This window comes from Xylocopa sonorina, chromosome 3 (genome assembly GCF_050948175.1).
Source record: "Xylocopa sonorina isolate GNS202 chromosome 3, iyXylSono1_principal, whole genome shotgun sequence".
NCBI classification, from domain to species: domain Eukaryota; kingdom Metazoa; phylum Arthropoda; class Insecta; order Hymenoptera; family Apidae; genus Xylocopa; species Xylocopa sonorina.
Genome location: NC_135195.1, coordinates 1,438,934 through 1,461,956, shown reverse-complemented (window position 1 = coordinate 1,461,956; position 23,023 = coordinate 1,438,934). Strand labels below are relative to the sequence as shown.

Below are 23,023 nucleotides of genomic sequence, written 5' to 3'. Positions count from 1 at the left end.
TTCTTTTTTTTCTAGTTTATAAAGAATGTATGACTTACTTAAATCTGTATGTGACGATAACAAAAAAGCGACGAGGTAAAGAAGTGCGTTCGATAGAAAAAACAGCTGTTGTTCATTCTTACAGTACGTTTATAGGTACGTTGATGAATCACGCAAAATGCTGCACATGGACGACGAAATATTGAAAAAAGGTGGCTTATATAATTTACAAGGAAAAAGTTGATAAAAATTATTTTTCAAATTCAGTGCGAGCGGATGAAGGAAAAGAAAGCACAATTTTTTTAACGTGTCAATAGATAAGGGAAACAACATTTGGTCTAGTAAAGTTATTACAACGCAACTGACGATAATATTTAGTCTGTAGCACAAAGGTAGGATAAACGAAAAAATGGACTTCATGCAATATGTTTCAATAAATACTAATGTTATAAATCTTAACTGTTATTAGTTTCATATAACTGTTTGTTTTTAAAATGCGTTGCCATGTACGTGTGGGAAGTAAAATGAGCGAGTGCGATAGCATTAGCATGTGACGTAAACCAACAATCTATACGAAAACAGTGAAAGAGCAACGAAGATCGGACTAGGTAAAGGGATGGACGAGAGAAGCAGTCAAAGTAATAAATTTGTATTCGATAAATACAACTACCGTTAGTCTTTTCAATTATCTAGTGCACATTTTCATTCACTATCGGATACCCTTTCGGAGGACTCGGTCGAAAAAGCGGATCCCACATACATCTATTAAACCTATTATATCTATTATTGGTTTTTAAATATTTTTTACATATATAATACATTACACTATCGAATATTAAACTACATTATTTAGACGACTCGTTTAACGAACGTTTAGATAATTGTGACAATCCTAAGGCAGGGTCCGTTATCTTCTCTCACACTTACAGAAATAAATATTTTATTCAAATAACGCCCAAACCTGTGGTTAGATATTTCAGTCGTGATGCAATTGCCCTCGCGTTCGGCCTACGCAACCTCAAACGAAAAGAAAAAAGAAAAAAAAGAACGAACAATGGTACGTACAATCGTTCGTTAAGTGGGTCACGAAGGATCAGCGTTTTATTCACGGCTCATTCGACTGCGACCCAAATGTCCGTTCGTACCGAATGTTTGATCGAATGTCACAATCGCGTTAGCGATGATCGAATAAATCTCGAGACTAATATTGCGGTCACGGCGCGATGTTGGATGCCCCGCCGCAATACTGACACGGTATCACAATAGCGCGCGGGTACCGAAACCATGCTCTCCCACACTTGACCAACTTCCTGAAATCGCAGGGAAGTTGCTCTTTCCTTAATCTTTGTCGATTTTCTCATTATCAACTGTGTAATTTGTACACAGGGAGCAATCGAAATTTTATAGTAGGGGTTTCATTGCAGCGCGTACAGTATTAATTTCATCAAATGTTGTTTAAACGCGGCTAGGTAATTGATGTATCAGATACGTATTGATGTACGGTCATTGAATTATCCTATTTAAATAAGTAATTTCTCGAATAATTTTTTCCAAGCTTTGTTGATTTTTACAATGCAACAAACATTTATTATATAAATGACTTCGATTAGGGTGTCCCTAAATTTTTGAAAGTACTTACATCCAAACTTGTTAGTACTCATAGTTACTCCCCTACCTATTTTCACTTTTTGTTGCGTTTTCATAGCATCGTAGTTTTAAGAAGGTAATGAGAACGAAGGGAATCGACGACGAACAAAAACCAGATGTATGCTTGTTGTATTAGAAAAAACTTATATGCTGCTATTATAAGGCAAAGCGGGAAGAAATGTCACGCTATTTTTGTTTCGATTCGAAGCAAGTTTGCTTTTGACTGCGGTTAAGCATGTAAATATTGATCTTATTTTGAAGCTCTGTTCATACTCTAACTGATTACGCTTCAGTTTTTTTAATTACATCCACAATAAAAATGTGCAGACCAGAGATCGGTAAGCAAATGCTGCAAACTGTTTTGTTGATTTTGTACAACAAAGATTAAAACTAAAAGAAGCTACTGAGAGCATTTGTGAAATTTATGGAGATATTTTGAATATTCCATTTGGAAAACCCAGTATTGGTTCAACAATTTCCAAAACGGTGGTAGAAATAGGCAAGATTTCCGAAATCAGGAAGACCCCAAAAAATCGACGACGACGTATTAAAATCACTGATAGAATCAGATCCGCGCGAAACCATTAAGGCATTATCTGAGGACATTGGGTGTCCCAAATCGACGTTACAAGATCTCTTGAAAAGGCTCGGTCAAAAAAGGTACTATTGTGTATCTGGTGAGATATGGCAGGTGTAATTCATTATGAATTATTAAAACCTGGTCAGTCCATCACAACCGAGATTTATTGTGCACAATTGGGGAGATTAAAGGCGGAATTATTGAGAAAACGGTTAGTCCTCGTCAATAATCAATGGCGTATCCTACGACACGATAACGCTAGGCCGCATGTAGCGCCGCAAGTCAGGCAAGAAAAATTAAGGAATTAAATCTGAAGCTGCTGCCTCACACCCTTACTCTCCTGATATAGCGATATCGGATTACAACCTGTTTCGAAGCATAGAACATTCACTTCGAAATAAAACAAATTCTATGCAGAAACAGCCAGGTTTTTATAATATATATATATATGCCTCTTTGTAAATAAATTTTTTGTGTTATACAACAAACAACGACATTTCTTTTCACTTTGCCTTATAGAACAAAAGTTACCATATTTATGAGTTGGTTCGAAAAATTGTGTTTGAAACAAAAATCCATCAAGTTATTAACAGACCAAATATTCCACAATTCAAAAAGATTTAAAGATTCTGCTTGGAAATCATTGCTTCTACGTATATACTGGTATACACTGATTTTGTACAGCAATACTTCAATAATACGGAAATTGATCAATTATTAACTGCCTATTATTAGTCAGTCTTACGTATTATATTTCGGGGTAGGGCGGATACAGAAAAGAATTATAAACTCAGGCCCACCTGATCCAATGCACCAAGCAAGGTGGATGGCTAAAGCTATTTGCTCTTTGAAAGTGTGTTTGCTACAATTTCAATTTAAAATGAGCGCTGAAGATAAACCAGCATTGCAACAACATTTTCTTATTTATTGCGACAGTTTACGTACAAAGCCCTGACTTGGCGCCATATCAAAATTTGTGCTCTTTGAAAACGCACTATTAAAACACTACGGAAAAGTTATCAAATCAACAAGTTTTGCCAATAAAATACCACTAGTGTTATTTATCTGAGGAAATAGCTACATTTTCATAATTTAATAATTTAGTCGATGAAGAAACGAAAGTGAGTTGTACGTGTTATTAATTACGTTACTTGGCTGTTATTTAAGAAAAAAGAGCCGAACATTTCCTTCGGGAAAGCGTTTCTTTATCGGAAGCAAATGCCACTTCTTCGGAAGAGAAAAAAGAAGAACTGTCAAACTAATTTTCATTGGCAAGATTTTCATGGGTTCGTTTAATGCCCTGTGTAAAAAAAAAGACTTCAAAAACAAAATACTAGATATAATTTTCCTCTATTTTATGCTTTGATAAATCTAAATATTATTTGTTGTAAATATTATTATCTTCCTTCATTTAATATCCGTATTATTTAATATTATAATGATCTAGCTTTCTAGAAGCTTTGTAGTTTAGTCGACAGAGGTTAGCATTTTTGCAATCTGCAGGTGGTGAGACAAAATTTTACACATAAATAAGTTGTAGTACTTTTAAAGGAACTAGAAGATGTGCATTTGAATATTTAAAAACAATTTTTTTCTTTATCTTATAAGAATCTTTTATTTTACTTTGTATTCAAAATTAATCAATCATACAAATAATTTCTAATCGTATTATTCGTAATTCTTTTACAATATTATTCAAGGAAAATGTATACAATAGTGCAAATTTGATCGATATTAAACTTCATGGTGTTTAACATTTGATATAGAATTTATTAAGCATGCGATAGTAAATTATTTTCATAATGAAAATAAGGAAATGGGTTCTTCGCACAAATTAATATTTGAATGTGGGAATCAAATTCAAATTAATATTTAAATGCACTCATAATTTAGGAAAGTTGTTAAAGGTAAATTAATTGTGTATTGAAATTAACGTCGCCAGAAAACGCAGAGAAAATAAAATAAAATAAAATAAAATAATATTTGCCGTGTTAATTGCGTATCTGATAAACCATACTAAAATTCCGCACTCGAATTTCACGCTGGAACAATAAAAGAATTATCATTCACATTCGCAGAGCTTATAATCGCAGTCTGTTAATAAAATAGTACCAGCAAATACAAGTGACATTTAGCTTCGAACATTATTAAGCTTCTTTAAACAAGTCTGCAATTGTTTATAACAAATGGTATTAAAAGCACAGAGGATTATGCCGGTTAAACTTTGATTCCGAGAGATATTCAACGGGAATGATAGAGCAACGTATAACGTTATTCGTTACAGAACAATGAAAATTAATATAAAACATTACTAAATTTTGTTTGATTTATACTGAAATTTCGATAACGTATACCGTATCAAAAGCATGGAAATAATTTGAAAAGGAAAAAAGTATAAAATATAAAAAAAACAATTAAAATTATGAGAAAAAAATCATCTTTTAAAAAGATGAGGAAATAGAATAGTATTTACTACTTTACTTATTTCTCTGCTTCTTCGCTTATTTCAATATAAAATACACTTTATACGAGAGATGTACATTTCCCTTTTAGATGCAAATATTTAATAACTGAGTTAGAAGTTAGTAGTTACTATTACTGCATAAAACTTTGATGAGTGAAGTAACATAATAAATTGCTCATTCAAATTTAGATTGACATAAGAAGATTGGCGATATATGTAACATGATATTTATTTAAAACGATACAATTTCCTTCTGCAGTATTTAGTACATATTTATGCGCTATATTGTCCAAACGTATAAGCAATATTTTTTAATATAAATTGTACAAATAATGTTTTATCAAAGCAGAGTAAATAATTATTTGTAACAAATTTAAATCTGTAATTCTGTAAATTTCGCTAGTATACACATCGAAATGTGGTATCATATAATACAGCAAAGGAATCCCTCGAAGTCATTGAAATCCATAAAAATGTTAAGTATATTCACCTGCATTTGACATTTTTACGGTGAAAGTGAAGTCGAACAACCTAATATAAAGTGAACCAATCAGAACTTGCACAGTCTATAACTGATAAATGACTTTCTGAATGATAAAAATAATCTATACAGTTTCACTCTTACAATACATATATGAATAGCTGATCAGAGCACACATTCACTGTAATCAGGTTCGTTTACTGAAGGGTTTATCTGAAGATGAAGACACGCATCCACTGAAAACGTGGACTAACAGCAATGGCGGACGAGTGATCGGGACGTAGGATGGGCTCGATCGAACGTCATTTATTTGTACAGCGCTGCGTTTGACGCCTTCGGTTAAACGATCCTGATAAAATGGCTCTCGGGGTCAATCAAACCGTAATAGAATGTTGTGAATAAATTGTACCACGCACGTTTCATCTCTATATATAGTTTTTAATATACATTTCTGGATAGGAAGATGATTTCTCTGCTATCTGATAGCTCTTAATGACGCGCTTAATATTGTTTGCGATTTGTTTATTAAAAATTAAATGCAGAAACAGTGCATAGCACGTTTAATTAACTCATGCGCCTCAGTTTTATTCCATTTTTTGTAACTTATTGAATGAACGACACAATTCAATATAATCGATAATTCTTAAGATTTTAATTGCAATAATATTACTTTGTATGCCTATCAAATTTCCATTTAATTACGAGGTGAGCAATGTCAGAGGCAGGCGTTGTTTTCAATATTCAAAACATTCGCGCGTGTGTACTTGGAACAAACAAAAACGTTACAAAACAGCAGGGAAAACAACACTCTGATATTCAACGGTTGCAAGCTATAATATTTTCTTTGTGCAAAAAGTCATGTATATTGAACGATAAAAAAGAGCAAAATGCACTATATCGGTGAAAAGCATTTAATTTATACGAATTTCATGTTGTTTTTTCTTTTTTTTCTGTTATGACGATATTTGATTATTTATTGATTTTTCAATCAATAACAAATACGTGGAGCAAACACAACTGGTAATAAGACTACTTTTTCTACGAAGATTCTTAATTCTGTGATAACTGGTTTATTATTTGGTTCTTGAAGAAGGATAATCATTTGCATAGAACAAACAGGGTGAAAGAATTTTCTTCCTTTCACATTCTATCCTCCTTACTTATGTCGCGTTTTTATTTGCTTTTGTATATTTGATTCTGTATACCGAGATTTTCGCGTTGCATAACGCGAATCTTAATCAGATATATCGTCTCTTTTACATGTGCCTATAACGTGATTAACGATCATCACGCTGGAACGACCCTGTTTGAATTCGTGTATTCATAAAAATGAAACTTTCTGTCTCTGTCCTTTTTGGCAACGGTGAACAGAGAACAAGCTCGCGCGTCACGTGTCGCGGCACGATAATCGAACGGTTTCGGGCGAAAATGATCCATTTTTCTGTTGCTCGCGAGAGGAAAAGCAACAGTGAGACCGAGACAGATGGAAAATACGGGGAGAAAAGAGAAACATCGCGTTCATTATCGTGGTTCCCACTGATTTTTCCTCGTTCTTTTCGCGACTATATGTCGCGAGAAACTACATTGGAGAACACGTTCGAGCTTGTTAATATCGACATAGAATGACTCATTGTTTGCACCTGCGAAACAGATTTCATTAGCTTGATAGCGAAACGATCGATAAGAACGAAACCTTTCGAGTTCGAAATTGTAACAGTTGCTTGATTGTAATGAATACTTTGAAAATTACGGTGCAATTCTTTTTCTCTTGCATCGATATGGGTTAATAGGAGTACACTTTTTTTTTCTATAATAATTGTAGGAATACTGTCATGTTAGTAGTACTCGCTACGTGTTTGTTATCAGTATCTCTTTCGTTCTATACTACAGTACTGTCTTTCAATTAAAGAAATCATATTGTAAGCCTGGATTTTATTAAACTATACGGAAAAAATATTTAATGCGTAAGGATGGTCAATAAATAATAGGTAATAATAGGTAATAATAGGTGCGTACAGAACTGCTTCATTTTGTTTCGGACAAAATGCGTTTTTCTCACGACTTAACAGCCGAAAAAATCAGTAAACCATGATTATTTTAATATGTAGCACAGAAATAAAAAATAAATTTTAATCTAAGAATCTACATTATTTCTTTACTTTATAATAGATCATTTTCATTGAACTATTTTTTTCCATGTATAATAAATATCCGAGTAATGGATAACAGAGACGCACAATTATATAGAAATACTATTTAAAGAATAAATACGATAACCATAAATTGTAACTATGTATTTTGTAAATTAAGAAATTGTACTTAAGAAACTAAACTTGATTAAATTTTATGATATATAAGTGTGCATAATGAATGCAACTACTACGTTTCATATCGTTTTACGTAACGCCATCCATCTTCAGATTTCAATCCCATTGAGCTAAATCGATCAATTTCGTACCGTAGAACGGGAGGGTAACATTTATAAAGATTACAAACGAAGGAATTGAAATGAAGTTACATTTATCATAATATCTTCTTTTGGAACGAAAAATTTATATTATAAGTTTCTTACTAGACTAAGTAATTCAAAAAATGACTAATATCAATTCGTTTCCTCTCTCTGATTCTTCAAGAATATCAATGTCGAGCCTAAAAGGCAAAAAGGCAAAAAGGTGTTACTAAAATTGACACCATTATAAATCGACCCACTAAATTAACATACGGTAACTTGATTTCACTGACTTAATCGTCAATACGATATATTAGCTGAATAAATTGCAAAAAGCTGTGACAGGGAACCAAGACTTTTCTTTCACAGAGGTACGAAATTATACAACTAAAGAGCTTGCCCAGAATAGACGGAGCATCTAGGTACAATGTTCCTCTACGAAACCTTACACAGAAGCCTTCACTGAAACGCAGTTACAATTATTGCGTGGTGTATTACCGCGAAAGACAGAAGGGTGCATTAATATCCAACGAGGAGTCAATTATTTAATTGAAAGTTATTATCTCTCCGAAAATTTAGCATTTGTATTTTATAATTTTCAAACCCAAATATTATAGAATCTATAAAAATGGAATCTTTGTAAGACATAACATACTTGCTATTTCAGAAAGACTCTTTCTTCAGTAGGTACTTAGCAAAGTCTAACAGATTTTTTAATACATACTAAACGTATTACGGTGGTTTGCAGAAATAAAGGAAATGCAGTTTTTTGGCGTGATGCTTTGACGTTGACTGTGCCGCGAACGAATATTGACAAAACATGCGCACGTTAGCGAACAAGCGAATGTAGCATATCGCGAAATCATTTGTGCATGGTCACAAATTCACTATGAAAAACAACCACTTTTTATTTCATTGAACATCGACCGATTGAAACGTCGCGATCGATACCATCATCGTGTCCCATCCTGCTCAATTCTGATTAAAATCACTCTTCCAAACTTTCTATATGAAGTTGGCAGAAAAAAATGTCTAGTTACTCTAACAAATCGTCGGATAACGCGAATCCTTGTTTACACACGCAATGGATGAATTTTTTTATTTACCCTGTTGCAAAAACGAATACCACGATGAAACTATCGATTCCATCCTCGAAATTAAATGCGTGGAAATGTTTTCGTTCCTTCTAACGTAAATTCTATTCGATCGAATATTCAAACTTGTAAAATAGAACACCACATACATTGTACATACATTGTATGTGAGGAAAAAGGGATCAGAATCTCTTGCGAGAAGTCGAACCGAGTGAGTCGTGGAGAGTGTGCTGCTTTCAACTCTATTATAAGTTTATTACCTTTTCTTTAAATTTATGCAATTCGACATGTATATATTTTTTAAACTAATAAAGCACTTTTTCAGGCTTATACACATTCTCAAACGCTCTGAAACGCAAGAAAACTCCATTATACACTCTCACATGCACCAGCAAACGAGAACAATTGCAAAAGCAAAGACAAAGTTAAAAACGAAGATTTATTAATAAAAGTGAACAGAGTGGAAATCTAAAATTTCCTCCAGCTGAAACCATCCTCAGGCATGATTACAAAAATCGATTGGCTATATATATAATAGTTGTATATTAAGTGTATGAATCGATGAATACGACTACTACTGAATGTAATAGAATATAATATACTGAATACAATAGAAGTAGGGAAGAGAAAAAAAAGGAGGGGACGAGGAAAGAATTGTACGATGGAAAAAACGAATCGAATAAAAACCCATCGTTCCGCGATTCGTATTATTTGCGATTATTCCCGGTTGGAAGCGGAAATTAAAAAATCGAAGAATCCTCGCCACACCATTAGGTCGTGCATCGTTAATGAAGTTTGAAATGAATGCACGCTTGATATTGATCATAGGTGGATTAAGAGTGAATAGGAGCCGGGTGAATAAATTGCAAATCCGGATTCGAACGGGCTGCGCTGCGGGACGTTAAATCGAGTTGCGCGCACGCGTCGCGTCCAGCTGGACGGGGTAGAAAAAAAAAGGTTAATAAGCTCTCGTGTTTGCATCGACGACAAGATGAAAAATGGAATACGTCTGTCAGCGTCAACGTTAAATCCGCAGGAAAATAGAATGCAGGGGGACGAACGATGATTTCGAAAATCGCAGCTGTGCGTTTAATAAAAACGCGAACGGTTACCACCACCGCGATACATTTTAAAATATCGAACGCGCCTCGTCGCTCGCGAAATGATTATACTTTTATTTCACTTTTTTAACGCAACGCCCGTAACGATTTGATTAGGAAATTTTATACTTATTTTTTATACTGTTGAGTTTCTTTAAATTTTCAATGTACAAATTAGTCTGGAAATTCGATATGTAGTATTTTTCTGTCTTAAATAACAAATTTTTATTAACATTCTTATATTTAATTAAATACACTTGTGGCGGCTACGATTCCGTAATTCGTCGAAATTATAATGCGTTCCCACAGCCCAACAATGGGGTCTGGTCGCAGCGAGTCAGCAGCATTTGGCGACCAGGTTTGCCCGCTATCCTAGCAATTCTTTTCTCCACTCGTGTATGACATATCCTTAACTTTCGTTTATTTATGACCAATTTTCTTGCGAATAACCTTGCGTTTTCCTGGAAACGTTCGCCCTTCCTCGTCCGCGCATCTATGCTTTCCATCCTGTTTTTGACTGTTCCATTCTTTCCTATACGCATTTTTAACGGGCGACATTTTCGCTTTCGCGTCAGTTCGTTTCGAACTTTTAGAATTTCGTTCAGAACAGTCAAGTAACACAGCGGAAGAATCATAGCTGTATCTTTGTTATTAAAATTGAGAGCAGAAACTGAGTGAACATTATTCATGGTAATTTCTTTTATGCGCCTAGTTAATGCTAAATATAATTTTTGCAATGAAAAATTGATCACGTTTTGCGTACTCTTTGCTACGATAAAATGAATTTTCATAAACTCAGTTAAACGCTCTCGATTAATTTTGAAAGAAGAATTAGTTAGAGAAGCAATAGTTAGACACGGATATATTTGCAAGACGTCCATACATATCATCGCGACTGCGATTATGTTTCCGTATTCTATGATCCTCGTAGTAGCAAGTATTAACGTCCCATTTTCGTAATCGTCTCGAATCTTTACGACCAAGAATCGGCATTTACAGTCGTTTCTCAGATTTCATTGTTCCCGTTTGCACCTATGGCTACCTATAATAGTATAATAGCATGAAACCTAGATTAATGTCTTCTGTTTTAAATGTCCTGCATTTTATGACGTAATTATGTGATCGGTGTTATAATAATCGGTGAAAGTTAATCGAATGTCATTTCCATGTGAAAGCATTTTCAATAAAAATGCCAGATAAGTATTTCTGCACTATAATGCATGATATCTAAGTTTAATAACATTTAAATTAATTTTATCCTGCTCGATGTTTTATTAGTCGATCAACAATTTGAAATAACAATATAGCTTGGTTAAACAATGATCGGGTGTGAAAATAGCATGTATATTTACTGAAACGGTTATTGAATATCTCAATTAGAGTTTCATATATAATGCTAATAGGAATGAATCAAATCAGCCTTAATAAAGCGAGCAGTAAAAAATTAAATGAACATTTAAACGTATTCAAACGTGCAAATAAGCTCTGTAAACTGAACTGAAATTAATTCAAAGTAAATGACATAACTAAAGGACATTAATTTTTAGACAAACTTAAGATATTAAATTTAAGATATTCTATTATTAATAATTATTAACAGAAAAAAATGTGTACACTATACTTCACTACATATCTGAAGTTGAATCGAATAGAGAAATGAAATTGGGCGATAGATATTCTAATAGATCAACGTATTGACTGCGTCACGCGTGGCTCTATCACGATTCGCGTCAAACTCTTTCCGCTAATACAGGAAATTGGTGAGGAGGAATTGGTCCCTTCTCCATGACAGTGAACGTGTTAACGAGGAGCGTACTCGCAAATCGATTTAGCGACGAATCTGGGATGATCGAAAGGCTTGTCAACCGGCGGCGAGGTCTCTCCAAAAAGGGGAAGCGGGGAGGGGTTATTTAAAATTCATGAATTCTGTCATATCTATAACCAATTAGGTCACACACACGCACACACACAGCGGCGTTGCTAGAGAGCCTTAATGAAAGCCTTTCAAAATTCACCGAACGTTCCATTCTTTATCGGGGCAATTAGAATCCCCATGCAGGCTGCATAAACTATCGGCTCCAGGCCAACGAAATTACTCGCCTGCCCGCAAACCATATCTGAATACTGGTCCATGCGGTCAGATGTTGCACCGTGCCGTGCGGCCTGCTTTTAATTAAAAATAGAGAACCGCCTTGGGAAGGGAATAAAAACGCGCTGACCACACCCCTATCGTTCTCCACCCACTGGTAACACCGACTGAAGGGAGAGGTTTACGTTTCTCAGAGAGATTCTATTAGATTATGAACTTTGCGCGTTTTGCTTCGAGGGGATGCACTAGACTGAACCGCTTAAAAATATACAAATAAATGTTAGAAAAAAAAAACGAATTTGTCTACTTGAAATATTGTTCTCATTTTAGAAGAACTGTTGTTAGAATTGTTGGAAAGATTTAAAGGTTTAAGAATTTTTTCAACTGGACGCTTTAAACTAATAAGCATAGTTCAATTCATATGTGATTTTCATTAACACGGTCAACAGCCATTTTTAAGGACTTTTTCCTTTGTTATATCTAAGCATAAGGTAATTTCGAATATAAATTTAGTAGTAGCAATAATTAATAAATAAGGAGATGAAATTTCCATTTTTTCTTATTGCTATATTTATATTTCGTTGATATCGTCAAGGTGCTCCTTAAAATTATTACTAATTTCTACCTGTAAAGCTACATATCTCTAGTGAAAAAAGCACATTCATTTTGTAAGCGTATCGATGTGCACGATGTATATAGTGTGCCCGTTAGTTTGTTCGCCTTTGTCATAACGTGATGTAAACATTTCAGGAACTTGGCTCGTCTAATGAAATTAAAGAACACTCTTCCTCAGTTCCTACTGAAACCAGTCTGCGCGCATTAGAAATTACTATCTATACGCTCTATGAAAACTATTGTATTATAAACGTATGCTCGAAGCAGGCAGAGCCGATTCTCACAATTTTTCTAAGACAACACATCTATACTACTTGGAATATCGTGTTATCGTTAAATAAAGTCTAATATTCGTTTTTAACCGTTGTGTTATACCTTCTGTTATCCAAATAAAACTATTTGCTCGTCATTAATGTTAACGTGCGAAGCAGTGAGCATACGAGAAAGACGCCTTTCATATAGAACATTAACTCGCTCACGTCTGCACATTTTGCATATTGGTTTATCAATACGTTACTAATATATTTACAGAAAACAAAAAGAAGAAAAAAATTAATTCAAAGATTTTTTTCTTCATGCTTGCTATTATTATATAAAATAGTTGTTAAGTTTAAGTGTATTATTTCGACTTGGATTTGATTTTAAATTGAAAATTATTTAGATTAGATGAAATTCCGTGTAACGCGTTTACATCGCATTTCGAAAGATTGCAAGATTTGAATTATCTAGAGTTAACGCTGACAGATCTCGGTTATATACTTGGGTACTTCCTCTCTGATTGCACTACAGATTGGGCGTTAAGGACCATTTGTACGTTCGTCTAACAAACCCTAACAATCGTGTTCAACAATCCAACAACAGCGAGTAAAGTTTCCCTAGCAATTCCCGTTCACATTTACAATACAAGGTCACAGCACCTTGAAAGTGCTCCAATTTCGAAGCAAAACTTTATGCAGCTTCTGAAACTCGATAAAACGCTACGAACGTCTAATTTTTCCTAATGAGCTGGTCTACCACGAAGTACGAATTTATACTGATCGTTAATAAACAGCATCGTTGTTTACTATTATTTATAGGTCGAGTAACATATTTATTAAAGCAGTTACTTCCTTCTCGATTCTCGTTACCTCTTGGGTAAAATTGTTCTTTCTTGAATCAACACCGAACTTTCCTTCGTTATGTTACTTTCCATTAATACTACGCACATGGAATGCATTACAAATAGCAATAAATTTTCAAACATAAATACATTAGTAATATCAACTAATGTGAATGAATGTAAAGAGAACAATTTTCAAGATAAATCGCTTTAAAAGTTTAATAGAAACTTAAAAATCTGATTATTGTTCAGAACGATGATCGATCTGTTAAAAAGTCAAATAAAATATCCACATCTACCAAGGAATAAACTACTTAAACTAGTACCAGATTCTCGATTCGTTCGAGGAATAAGTATGCGTTCCGAAACGAAATACAAAAATGGAACCCCTTTACCCGGTGACGTCTCGAATAACTTCATCATCTGACGTACCGTCGTTCTTACGAATTCCCGTGAATTCGATGGAATAAAATTCCCATCGTAGCAAAATCTTGATATCGCTGCGGCTGCTAATAATAGCAGGAATTCGAACAAAATTATATTTCGGGCCGGGTACTCTGCGAGAACCCTCAATTTCTGTACCATTCAATCGTATGCTCAGTGCTCACCTGATTCCTCCGCGAGTAATGTCGTAATTCAGCGTTCGAGATCCATGCCGCCACGTAATGTATCCGGTAAGATGCGGTATATTGCTGACCACGCACTTCAATTCTATTGTGCTGCCCGCTTTGTAGAATTTTTCACCGGCCGTGGCACCGTGCTCGTCGACGATCTCCACTTTCGGCACTGAAACAGGCATCGATTCATTTTTATCAGCCCACGTTCTGTTGCTTTCACGCGGAAATATTGATACGATTCCGTGTCATTACAGAACGAGAAAGGACGAGAAACGCGGTAACTGTCGAATATTATAACAGAATGATGTCACGAGTGGTTAAGTTTAATGAAAGCGTACTTCGAACATTTCCCCTTCAGATTTTCCATACTCCGACTCCTTAACGATCATCGCACAAAATCGTAGTCTCCACTTGTACCATTGAAATCTAACAAAACTCTACGTGAACCATGTATGTATAGCATCTAATTTATGGGCCATCATGAGTGCACTTCCGTATGTTCTACGTAAACAATCGGCGGTAAACGAAACAGTAACTAATATTTGTTACACCTACATTGCTGGCACAGTTAATTAGTAATAAGCAATATATTCCGATGACCCTGTTATTAACCGAATCAGTATAAACGAATACGTTTGCGTTGTTTAAACGTCACAAACTATTAATCTTATCAATAATCGTAGGTGTACATGTATAATCTCTTATTACGAGTACTTTAAGAACTTTATAATATTATACAGTGAAAATTGTCTCGTTTGTACGTAACACTTGTATACCGTATCGGTGAATTGTAAATAGATTCGATACACTTTTAACTTCATTTGGAGGTTAAGTGATATTTTTGTCATTGATTCTTAATATAATTTAATTTCGAAGAAGAGAATATGTGACGAATCAAAGAAGAACATGAGGTTTACATGTAACGTAATATAATTTTACGGCTCAAGTTGTCATTCCTTTGTATAGATACTAATCTCACGGAGCAACCATATTTTCCAAAATATATATGGAAATCATAGATATAACCCGCTTCCCCTGTTTCATATCAAAGTTAAGAAAAATATAGACAAAATCTGAAACATCCAACATAATTACGTATTATCGTTTATACATAATATATCGCTATGACGCAATAATCCAAAAGCGAAAAAACAAAAAAAAATAAAGAATAACGAAAGGAAAGAGTAGGTACGTTCACGTCTCAGTGGCGAATTCACATAAAAGTGAGTTGTTTCCCTAGTCATCCGTCCGTTTCAGATCCAACACGGCTCAAGAAACGTGCCGGGAACGACTAACCGCGATGCAGAATTGCTGAAATTTCTCAGCGTCGAAGCGCGCGGGTTGGAAACAAGCCACGAAAAAATCCTCTTACCATCGACGTCGCGAGCAAGCGTCGCGAAACAATAAGTTCCCGGCGGTGGCCCGCGAAGATAGATGCAAACGACGGAAAGAGCGATCTCGTTCACGTGAACGCTTTAACCGGCATGGCGCATAGCGTTTCGGAGACTGCGAACGAGAGACTTCGAAATCGCTGCCATTCGAGCATCTGTTGCGGTTCCCGTCATGGCTCCTGCTTAATTACCGTCGTATAGTGGCGTGAAAATATTGCGACCCGTTTAAAGCGCCGACCAACGCTAGTTTTAAACTTCAACGGTCGAACGACGACTCCGTAGTTCGGTAAATGTAAGTAAATAGTTGCGGCTACGCTATATAGCTGTTCTTACTTTGAATCTAAAATAGAAAATAAAAGAAAAACGGTTGTTTCCTTGTGTATCGTTATTTAAACCTCATTAGAACAATCGCATGCTAAAGAAAGACTCGAATTATCTTTGTAAAATACTTTCATTATATCGTTAGAAATGTTGAAATAAAGAAAGATAAGGTCCTTGAGTATTGTTACTACAAGTAAACGATGGTAACAATAGGCTTCATTTGGTCTTGTCCGAATTATGATGCGTATTTTGGAAAATCTCAAAATTGCACATCCTGTTATTAGAAACGAACAATTCTGATTACGAATCTCGATAGAAGATCAGTTCGTGAATTAGAAAATGATGAATTTGTTGTTGCCCTTCTAGTGGACTAGACAGTGGAGACAGTGGAGACAGATTGGGGCAGAATATTACTTGTATAGAACTGGAGCGGAATCTTGATGACACGTGGGAAAAGTGTAAGTGTTTACTTTGAATGGAAATTGGAAACTGATTGGATTCATTTCTACTATAACTATTACACTTGCTACAAAAGTAATAATTCAAAACTTGAAAATCTTTCAATTCATCAGAGATACAGAAAGTAAATAGTATACATACAAACAAATAAGTTGTAAAGATTATTTAAATCTCGTCATTTTTCAAGAGAACAGTCAAATAAACCACGATTCAAGAAAAAAAGGAAAAATGTTCCCTTTACTTAAATTCTCATTTAAGTAGATCAAGGTCAATTTACTGGAGTTACCCTGTCCATATAAAAAACAAATTTTACACGCATCTTGCATTAAATGAAAGTAAACAGACATTTTCGACATCTTTTGCATCGAGATAACTTAAATTTGTGGATTACGTCTGCTTTTGAAGCTGTACGATACAATTGGGCACCAGTTTAAAATAAATACGCATCTTTCAGCTCTGACATTTATCGACAGTCCGCGACGTTTCAGCGTTATGTGGAGGCAGATTTAACCCACTTACGTCTAGAAAGACATATCTCGAATGAAAATTCTCACGCCGTATACCGTTTCTATATCGAAAAGTTTTTATCATTGACGGAATTCTGTCACAGACTTTATGTCCCATCCGAAACGCGTACATTATAATATCCGGAAACTCGTACGAGACAGTCGATGTAACAATGTTTGCAATATTACTAATATTCATAGTATCATTTTTCACGTACGTAGAAATGTATTTCTTATAACGATACCATTGACAAATTAATTTGCATCCTACTTGCGTATACAGTAGCTCGCAATAGTTTATGTATATTTACAACTCATAGAAGATCAAATATTTATATAGATATTTATATAAATTTCATTAGCGAGATATGATGATAAATTACTACTTCGACATGTTCCCTCATATAGTACAAAATGAAGTACGTGATAAATAGTGAAATTTAAATAGTTGAAAGATCAAAAGATTATTTGCCATTGTTGCGATAAAAAATATTTTCATCTCCGTAGTTAACTTATTAAATTGATGAATTTTTCAAATGAAGAACAAACGAATCGTTGGTTGGATGAAAAGAATTATTTTCTTACAAATGCACCATATTCCTATTCAGAAATAAAATGCAGTAATATTCTTACAACAGAGTGTATTATGTATCCTCTTTCTCCAACTGGTACGGATCGTATCACGGTCATCAATATCAGATGGTAGATTATCTAATCTTCCTGTGGATCCCTTCCCATTTCAATTCCATCTGTTTTATTCATTCAATACTACAACCACGTTCGGATTTACTGCTCTCGATATCTTTTATTTGAAATATTCTGATATACCCGGCAACGATACTCTATAGAACGCGCGCAGAAGTACGCACGAGGGTTTTCCCTTCTCTTTTTTCTCTCCTGCAAAAGAATCCATCCACTTTCAAGCTTTCAAGCGCAGTTTTGCCTGGCGTGTTTAGTGACACGGTAAAACGAAGAGGTGTACCGCCGCTGTACCGCTTAATATTTTTTTCTATTTCCACCCACGTATACGTTTCCATTTAAAAACGAGAATATACGCAGTTTTTTATACGCTTCATGTTTAATTCAAACAGTCCCGTGTGTTTATAAATTTACCTAACCGTGCGTTTCGTCCGTACCGATTTTACAAAGTTCACCAGTTTCAGTTGATTATTTCACCATCAAAACCGATGCTTGGTTCAATTCACGTCTATATGTTTCTTCACAATAATAATTGTTTCTTTGATACTTTGCTGTAACACATTCGTAACTTGGTGAGAAATATCGTTAACTGTTTTCAATATGCTGTTGCAAAGTGCAGGTAAATTGTTGGAGAAATTGTTTAACTAAAAAGTCCATTTTTTTATTTGTTTCTTTCGTGCAAATGCGTACTCGCATAAATGGTGTTTGCGGTACGTTTCGTAAATCATTGCAACATCCGCTGATTACCATGTATCTTTTTTTTCACCAAAATATCAAATGCCACTTTTAATATTTTCAGGTACGTATCGCTTTTAACGTATAAATATCACCAAATCGCAGTTATATTTCTCGACTGTACAGTTAAAGCCATATTCCAACGTCAAAAAATTAAAATTTATGCACACACGCACACACGCTCACATATTCGCTGCAATTAAAGTTTTCGTTTCTTCGCAAATATTCTGATAATTTCTCATTGTCATTGTATCAAAAATTAATATAAAAGCAAAAATTTGTCGTTATAATATTTAATAAGAAAAAAATAAGGTTTTAAATATATAGGGATCTATTGGGTAAATGTAACCCAAAAAGAATTGACTGAACTGAACGCAAAGGATGGATATATTATATTAAGTTTCACACACGAAGTTTCGCGTAAATTGAGTTTAAAGTTCATCTATCTGCGAGGTAAATCTAAAAAATTCAATTGAAAGTTAATTCACCAGCATATAACGTGCATCCCCTTAATTAACTGATGGCATAAAATGGCATGGCGCACTCTATAAAGGCATACCCTCCATAGTGAACTTTACTAACTACAATAACTGAATTTTCAATGAAATATTATACACGTCATTCACCCTCCCGATTACTTTCAAAAGCAATTAAAAAAATTTTATTGTTACATTTACTTTTTGGTATTTGAAGAAATATCAAAATTCCGAGAAATCCACCTTATTATTAATATTAAGCGGTAATCAAATTCTCTAACATCTTAAATATCACGTTTATACCTGAAACCGAAGATAAACCGGTATATTATTATCCGCCAGACAAATATTTTTACAATCGTCGCGTGACGTTCGTCCATTAACGATCAAAATTAACACATGCCGATGATGAATTGAAGCAAAACTATGCCGATTTGCTACGAACTATTCCGCAAGACCACGATAAAATCGGCCACTTCGACAAAGAATCTTAGGATAAAAATAAGTCCCTAAACACGATTTCTCGTACTGTTGAATGGATGTGTTACCACATAAATTACCATTAAATGAACTGTGTTTACAAATATTTTCACATAATCGATGTAAAGTTACAAAAATATAATTAGAAAATTCTAAAAATTATATCGAATTTACACAATAAATCGGTTCTTCTTGTATTTCCAATTTTGTACTCTTGGAAGAATAAAATTTTGTGTACAGTAAAATACTTATTGTTCCTACTTTCGGAGATTAATTTTGTCTGATTCTTTTTCTTATCCAACTATAATACGTAAATGACATTTTGTCGACGTGTCTAACATCTTTAAATAACAATTGTACACTATTATACGTTGTAAAATGTAACCAAAAGATTACTCTAACTTCTAACGCGATTGGTTGGCTGACGAACAGTATTTACTCTTATGCGTTATTTAACAATGATTCTTACAGAACACTTATTGCTCTACTTATAATAAATATAAGCTTAATTGTTGCAAAACAGAATCTGTAAATTTTTTCAAAATTAGATTTTGTCCACATTTTGTGACAGATACGTATATCAGATTGTTTTCTGTTTGTTGAATTTCCACATAAATTTCATACAATGTTCATATACGCATGTATATACGAGGGGCTATCGGTTCAATGATTGCTTAATCTAGAATTTTTGGAGAATTTTAGCCTAACTCAACCCCGACGTACATACATTTACAACTATAGTGTATTAATAATAAATTCTGTAGTACATATCAATAAATATATGTAGTACACTACATATAAAGTAAAATATTAATGATTCCATTGGCAATTATGTTTTACTCTAAACAATCCTCTTGAAATTAAGCTATTGTAACGATAATGGCATCAACAATTGAACTTAACTATTTGATGAGATTTATGCGATACGAATCAGTCAGTGGCATTTAAGGAATAACTTGATATTTACATCATAACTTATTCCTAACGTGCAAAGATGTACTCCAAACAGTAAATGTTTTTCGTAAAAGCGTTCCTTTTACCATCCACTTATATAATGAAGGGTACATATTAAATTTTAATGCATTTAAAGAGCAGTAAACGAAAAGCCTTCTTGTCGTTATGAAAAATTCACTGCTGTTCACTTTTATCTTTTAATCAACGAAACAATAGAAATCCCTCGTTGCTACCCATTTATAACCAAATCTCATTTGTTCTTGACGCACCCGGTTTCCTTTCCCCAACCGCCATATTATAACGAATAAAATTCGACGCGGTGTTACGTGTACACAAACGACTCGATTACTCCTCAAACGAACGTGACTTGACTTTCCCGTGCACTTCGCAGAGAAGACACCGCTTTTATTCACATTTACCGTTTATTATTCACGCTACTTAGTCGTATGTACGCGCACGTTCTCGTTTTAATATCAATAGTCAATATAACATTACTGTATCATTACAAAAATTGAACGTTTTGCTTATAAACGATGTTATTACGCGATATTGCGATTTCAGAATAATTGTATTCGATTTTCAAATAATCCACTCAGCCTAAACAAAGTAAACAAAATTTTCTTTTGCAATATTCTTTCTTCGTATTCCTTCACTGTGCTGAATTTTTTTGGTACTGTAAAAATAATACCTTCTCTTTTTTCTCGAATATTATCTTGCAAAATGTATAGGAACAAAATTAAATAGAAATTCGCAATAATCTCGAGAAAAAGAGCTATTCACCTACCAAACGCCTCATCTAACATAAATATTATAAATATATAACAGAACGTGTGCATCGTTTTTCAACGCAGAGTATCGTACCGAAGGTTACGAAGGTTAAAAAGCATCGCGCGGCGTGACCGTCTTAACCAGTGATGCGAGATTCGGCTCAGTTCGCCGCAACGTGGCTCGTTTAACTGTCGATGCACACGAGTATAATGGAACGGCCCATTTGAGTACGAAGTTATGCCATGCCTCGATGGAGTCTGCTGGAAGCAACAGTCTGGAATTAATTTCCACGTAGCGGTGAACTAAGGATGGAGCAAGTCGGGGAAACTACGAGCCAGCCGACTCCATACGACTCAGATTAAAGATGCGCCTGACAGAAGGCAAATACCTTCCACTTATTTTTTTCTATTTCAATCAGCTTCACCGTTCGTTTACGAAACTGTTCCCCTTTTTTTCAACTGGGATTACTCGTTCAACTTTTGTTATTGCGTTCTATAAAAGGTGTGGATGGAGACCAGCGGAAAATGGTCATTATCCTCCTCTCAATGTGCGCGTTTTTTTCCAAAATGCTGAAAAATAATTCGGTTTTTGTATGCATGTTTGCATGCACCATTGAAAAGTTTAATCGTGCAAATTCGTTAACAATAATTATTTTTCTTTTACATAACTATGACTTTCTCGGGATTATTTTTGGTTAAAAAAAATTAAACTGACTCTTAGATCTTCTACACGCTTCCATGTGTGATAAAAAACTATTGACACTATATTTTTACTATCCATATTTTGCGAACTACAATTTATATGAATAATAAAAAAATATTTTTGTCCATTATTTAGAATAACTATTATATTCCCATTGGACAAAGTTGGTAGTACACTTGTACATCAATTCAAAGTATACAATTTATTACAACTATAAAATTTACACAAAAATTACACTAATCTATTGTAAATGCATATCTCGTATAAAATGTGTAGAAATAAATATCGAACAATTGACAGCTAAATTTCTTATTGTACAATGATAGAAGCACTCTTAATAAAGAATAATATCAAAATTCTGTTACCAGGCCACATTCAATCAAACAGAACAATGCATTGGAAAAATTTCAACAGCACAAATTGCAAAATATAGTTGCTTTGGCGAAAAACTGAAATGTGCACTTTCTCACGATAAAAGTGCGCAACGTACGATTTATCGACACATGTTTCCTCGTCCTTCTCCTAGAGTTTATTTAGAAGATGATAATAAAAGCAAAACGGAATCGAGGAGGATCAAGAGATCGGAAGGTTTCGAAGGAAATTTCCTTTATTCTCGCTTAGTTACGCCGGATGCAGAAGCAGCCCGTCTTAACGAAATTGAAAATATAGGTGCTGGAATGGCGCGGGCAGGCCGGCTCTCCGTTTAACTTAAGGAAAGCAAACGGGAACAGGATCAACGGAAAAGGAAATTACGCGAAAGGAGAAAGGGATGACTACGTGCAGAAAATATCTGGATCTTCTGTGCAATTCAGGATGCTACGGATGCTACGAGAAAACAAAGGAACATTGAAATTAGGTCGTAATGCATGACATGTCTGTTCGAGTGTATTCTCTTTGTTTTTTTGCGCATTGTACATGAGAACAATAATAAATACAGGTGTTGCGTCGCAGTTAGCTCAGTGAGAACACACGGGACAACTTTTATATGTTGATTGTCGGATGTTTCAGGAAAAATAGAGTGATTGTTCATACATTTGTATATTTTGTTGAAAATTCATAATAAAAACATATGTTTCTTTTATTTCACTTGTCTTCAATCCAAAACAACATTAGAATTTTTTATTTGTGCATACACCTCAGAGAAAATTATGCTAGAGTGTAGGAGTAAATAGTTATAGTAACGGTAAAATTTGAGGCAGGAGAACGTATACAATCTTAAAATTTAATAAAGTTAGTCCAACAAGTAAACAATGATGCTTTAAATATGAGACATAATAAAATTTGGTGACTATACTATAATTATTAACTAAAACGAAAT

The 23,023-nt window shown here is 34.3% G+C and overlaps 1 protein-coding gene across 1 annotated transcript in view; it reads right to left on the bottom strand.

Moving 5' to 3' along the window:
• LOC143433640 (zwei Ig domain protein zig-8) overlaps positions 1-23,023 on the bottom strand; it is a 278,892-nt gene that overhangs the window by 93,952 nt on the left and 161,917 nt on the right. The window contains exon 5 of the mRNA XM_076911081.1: positions 14,206-14,383. Within this exon, the coding sequence (XP_076767196.1) occupies positions 14,206-14,383 (178 nt within the window). The remainder of the gene's footprint in view (positions 1-14,205; positions 14,384-23,023) is intronic.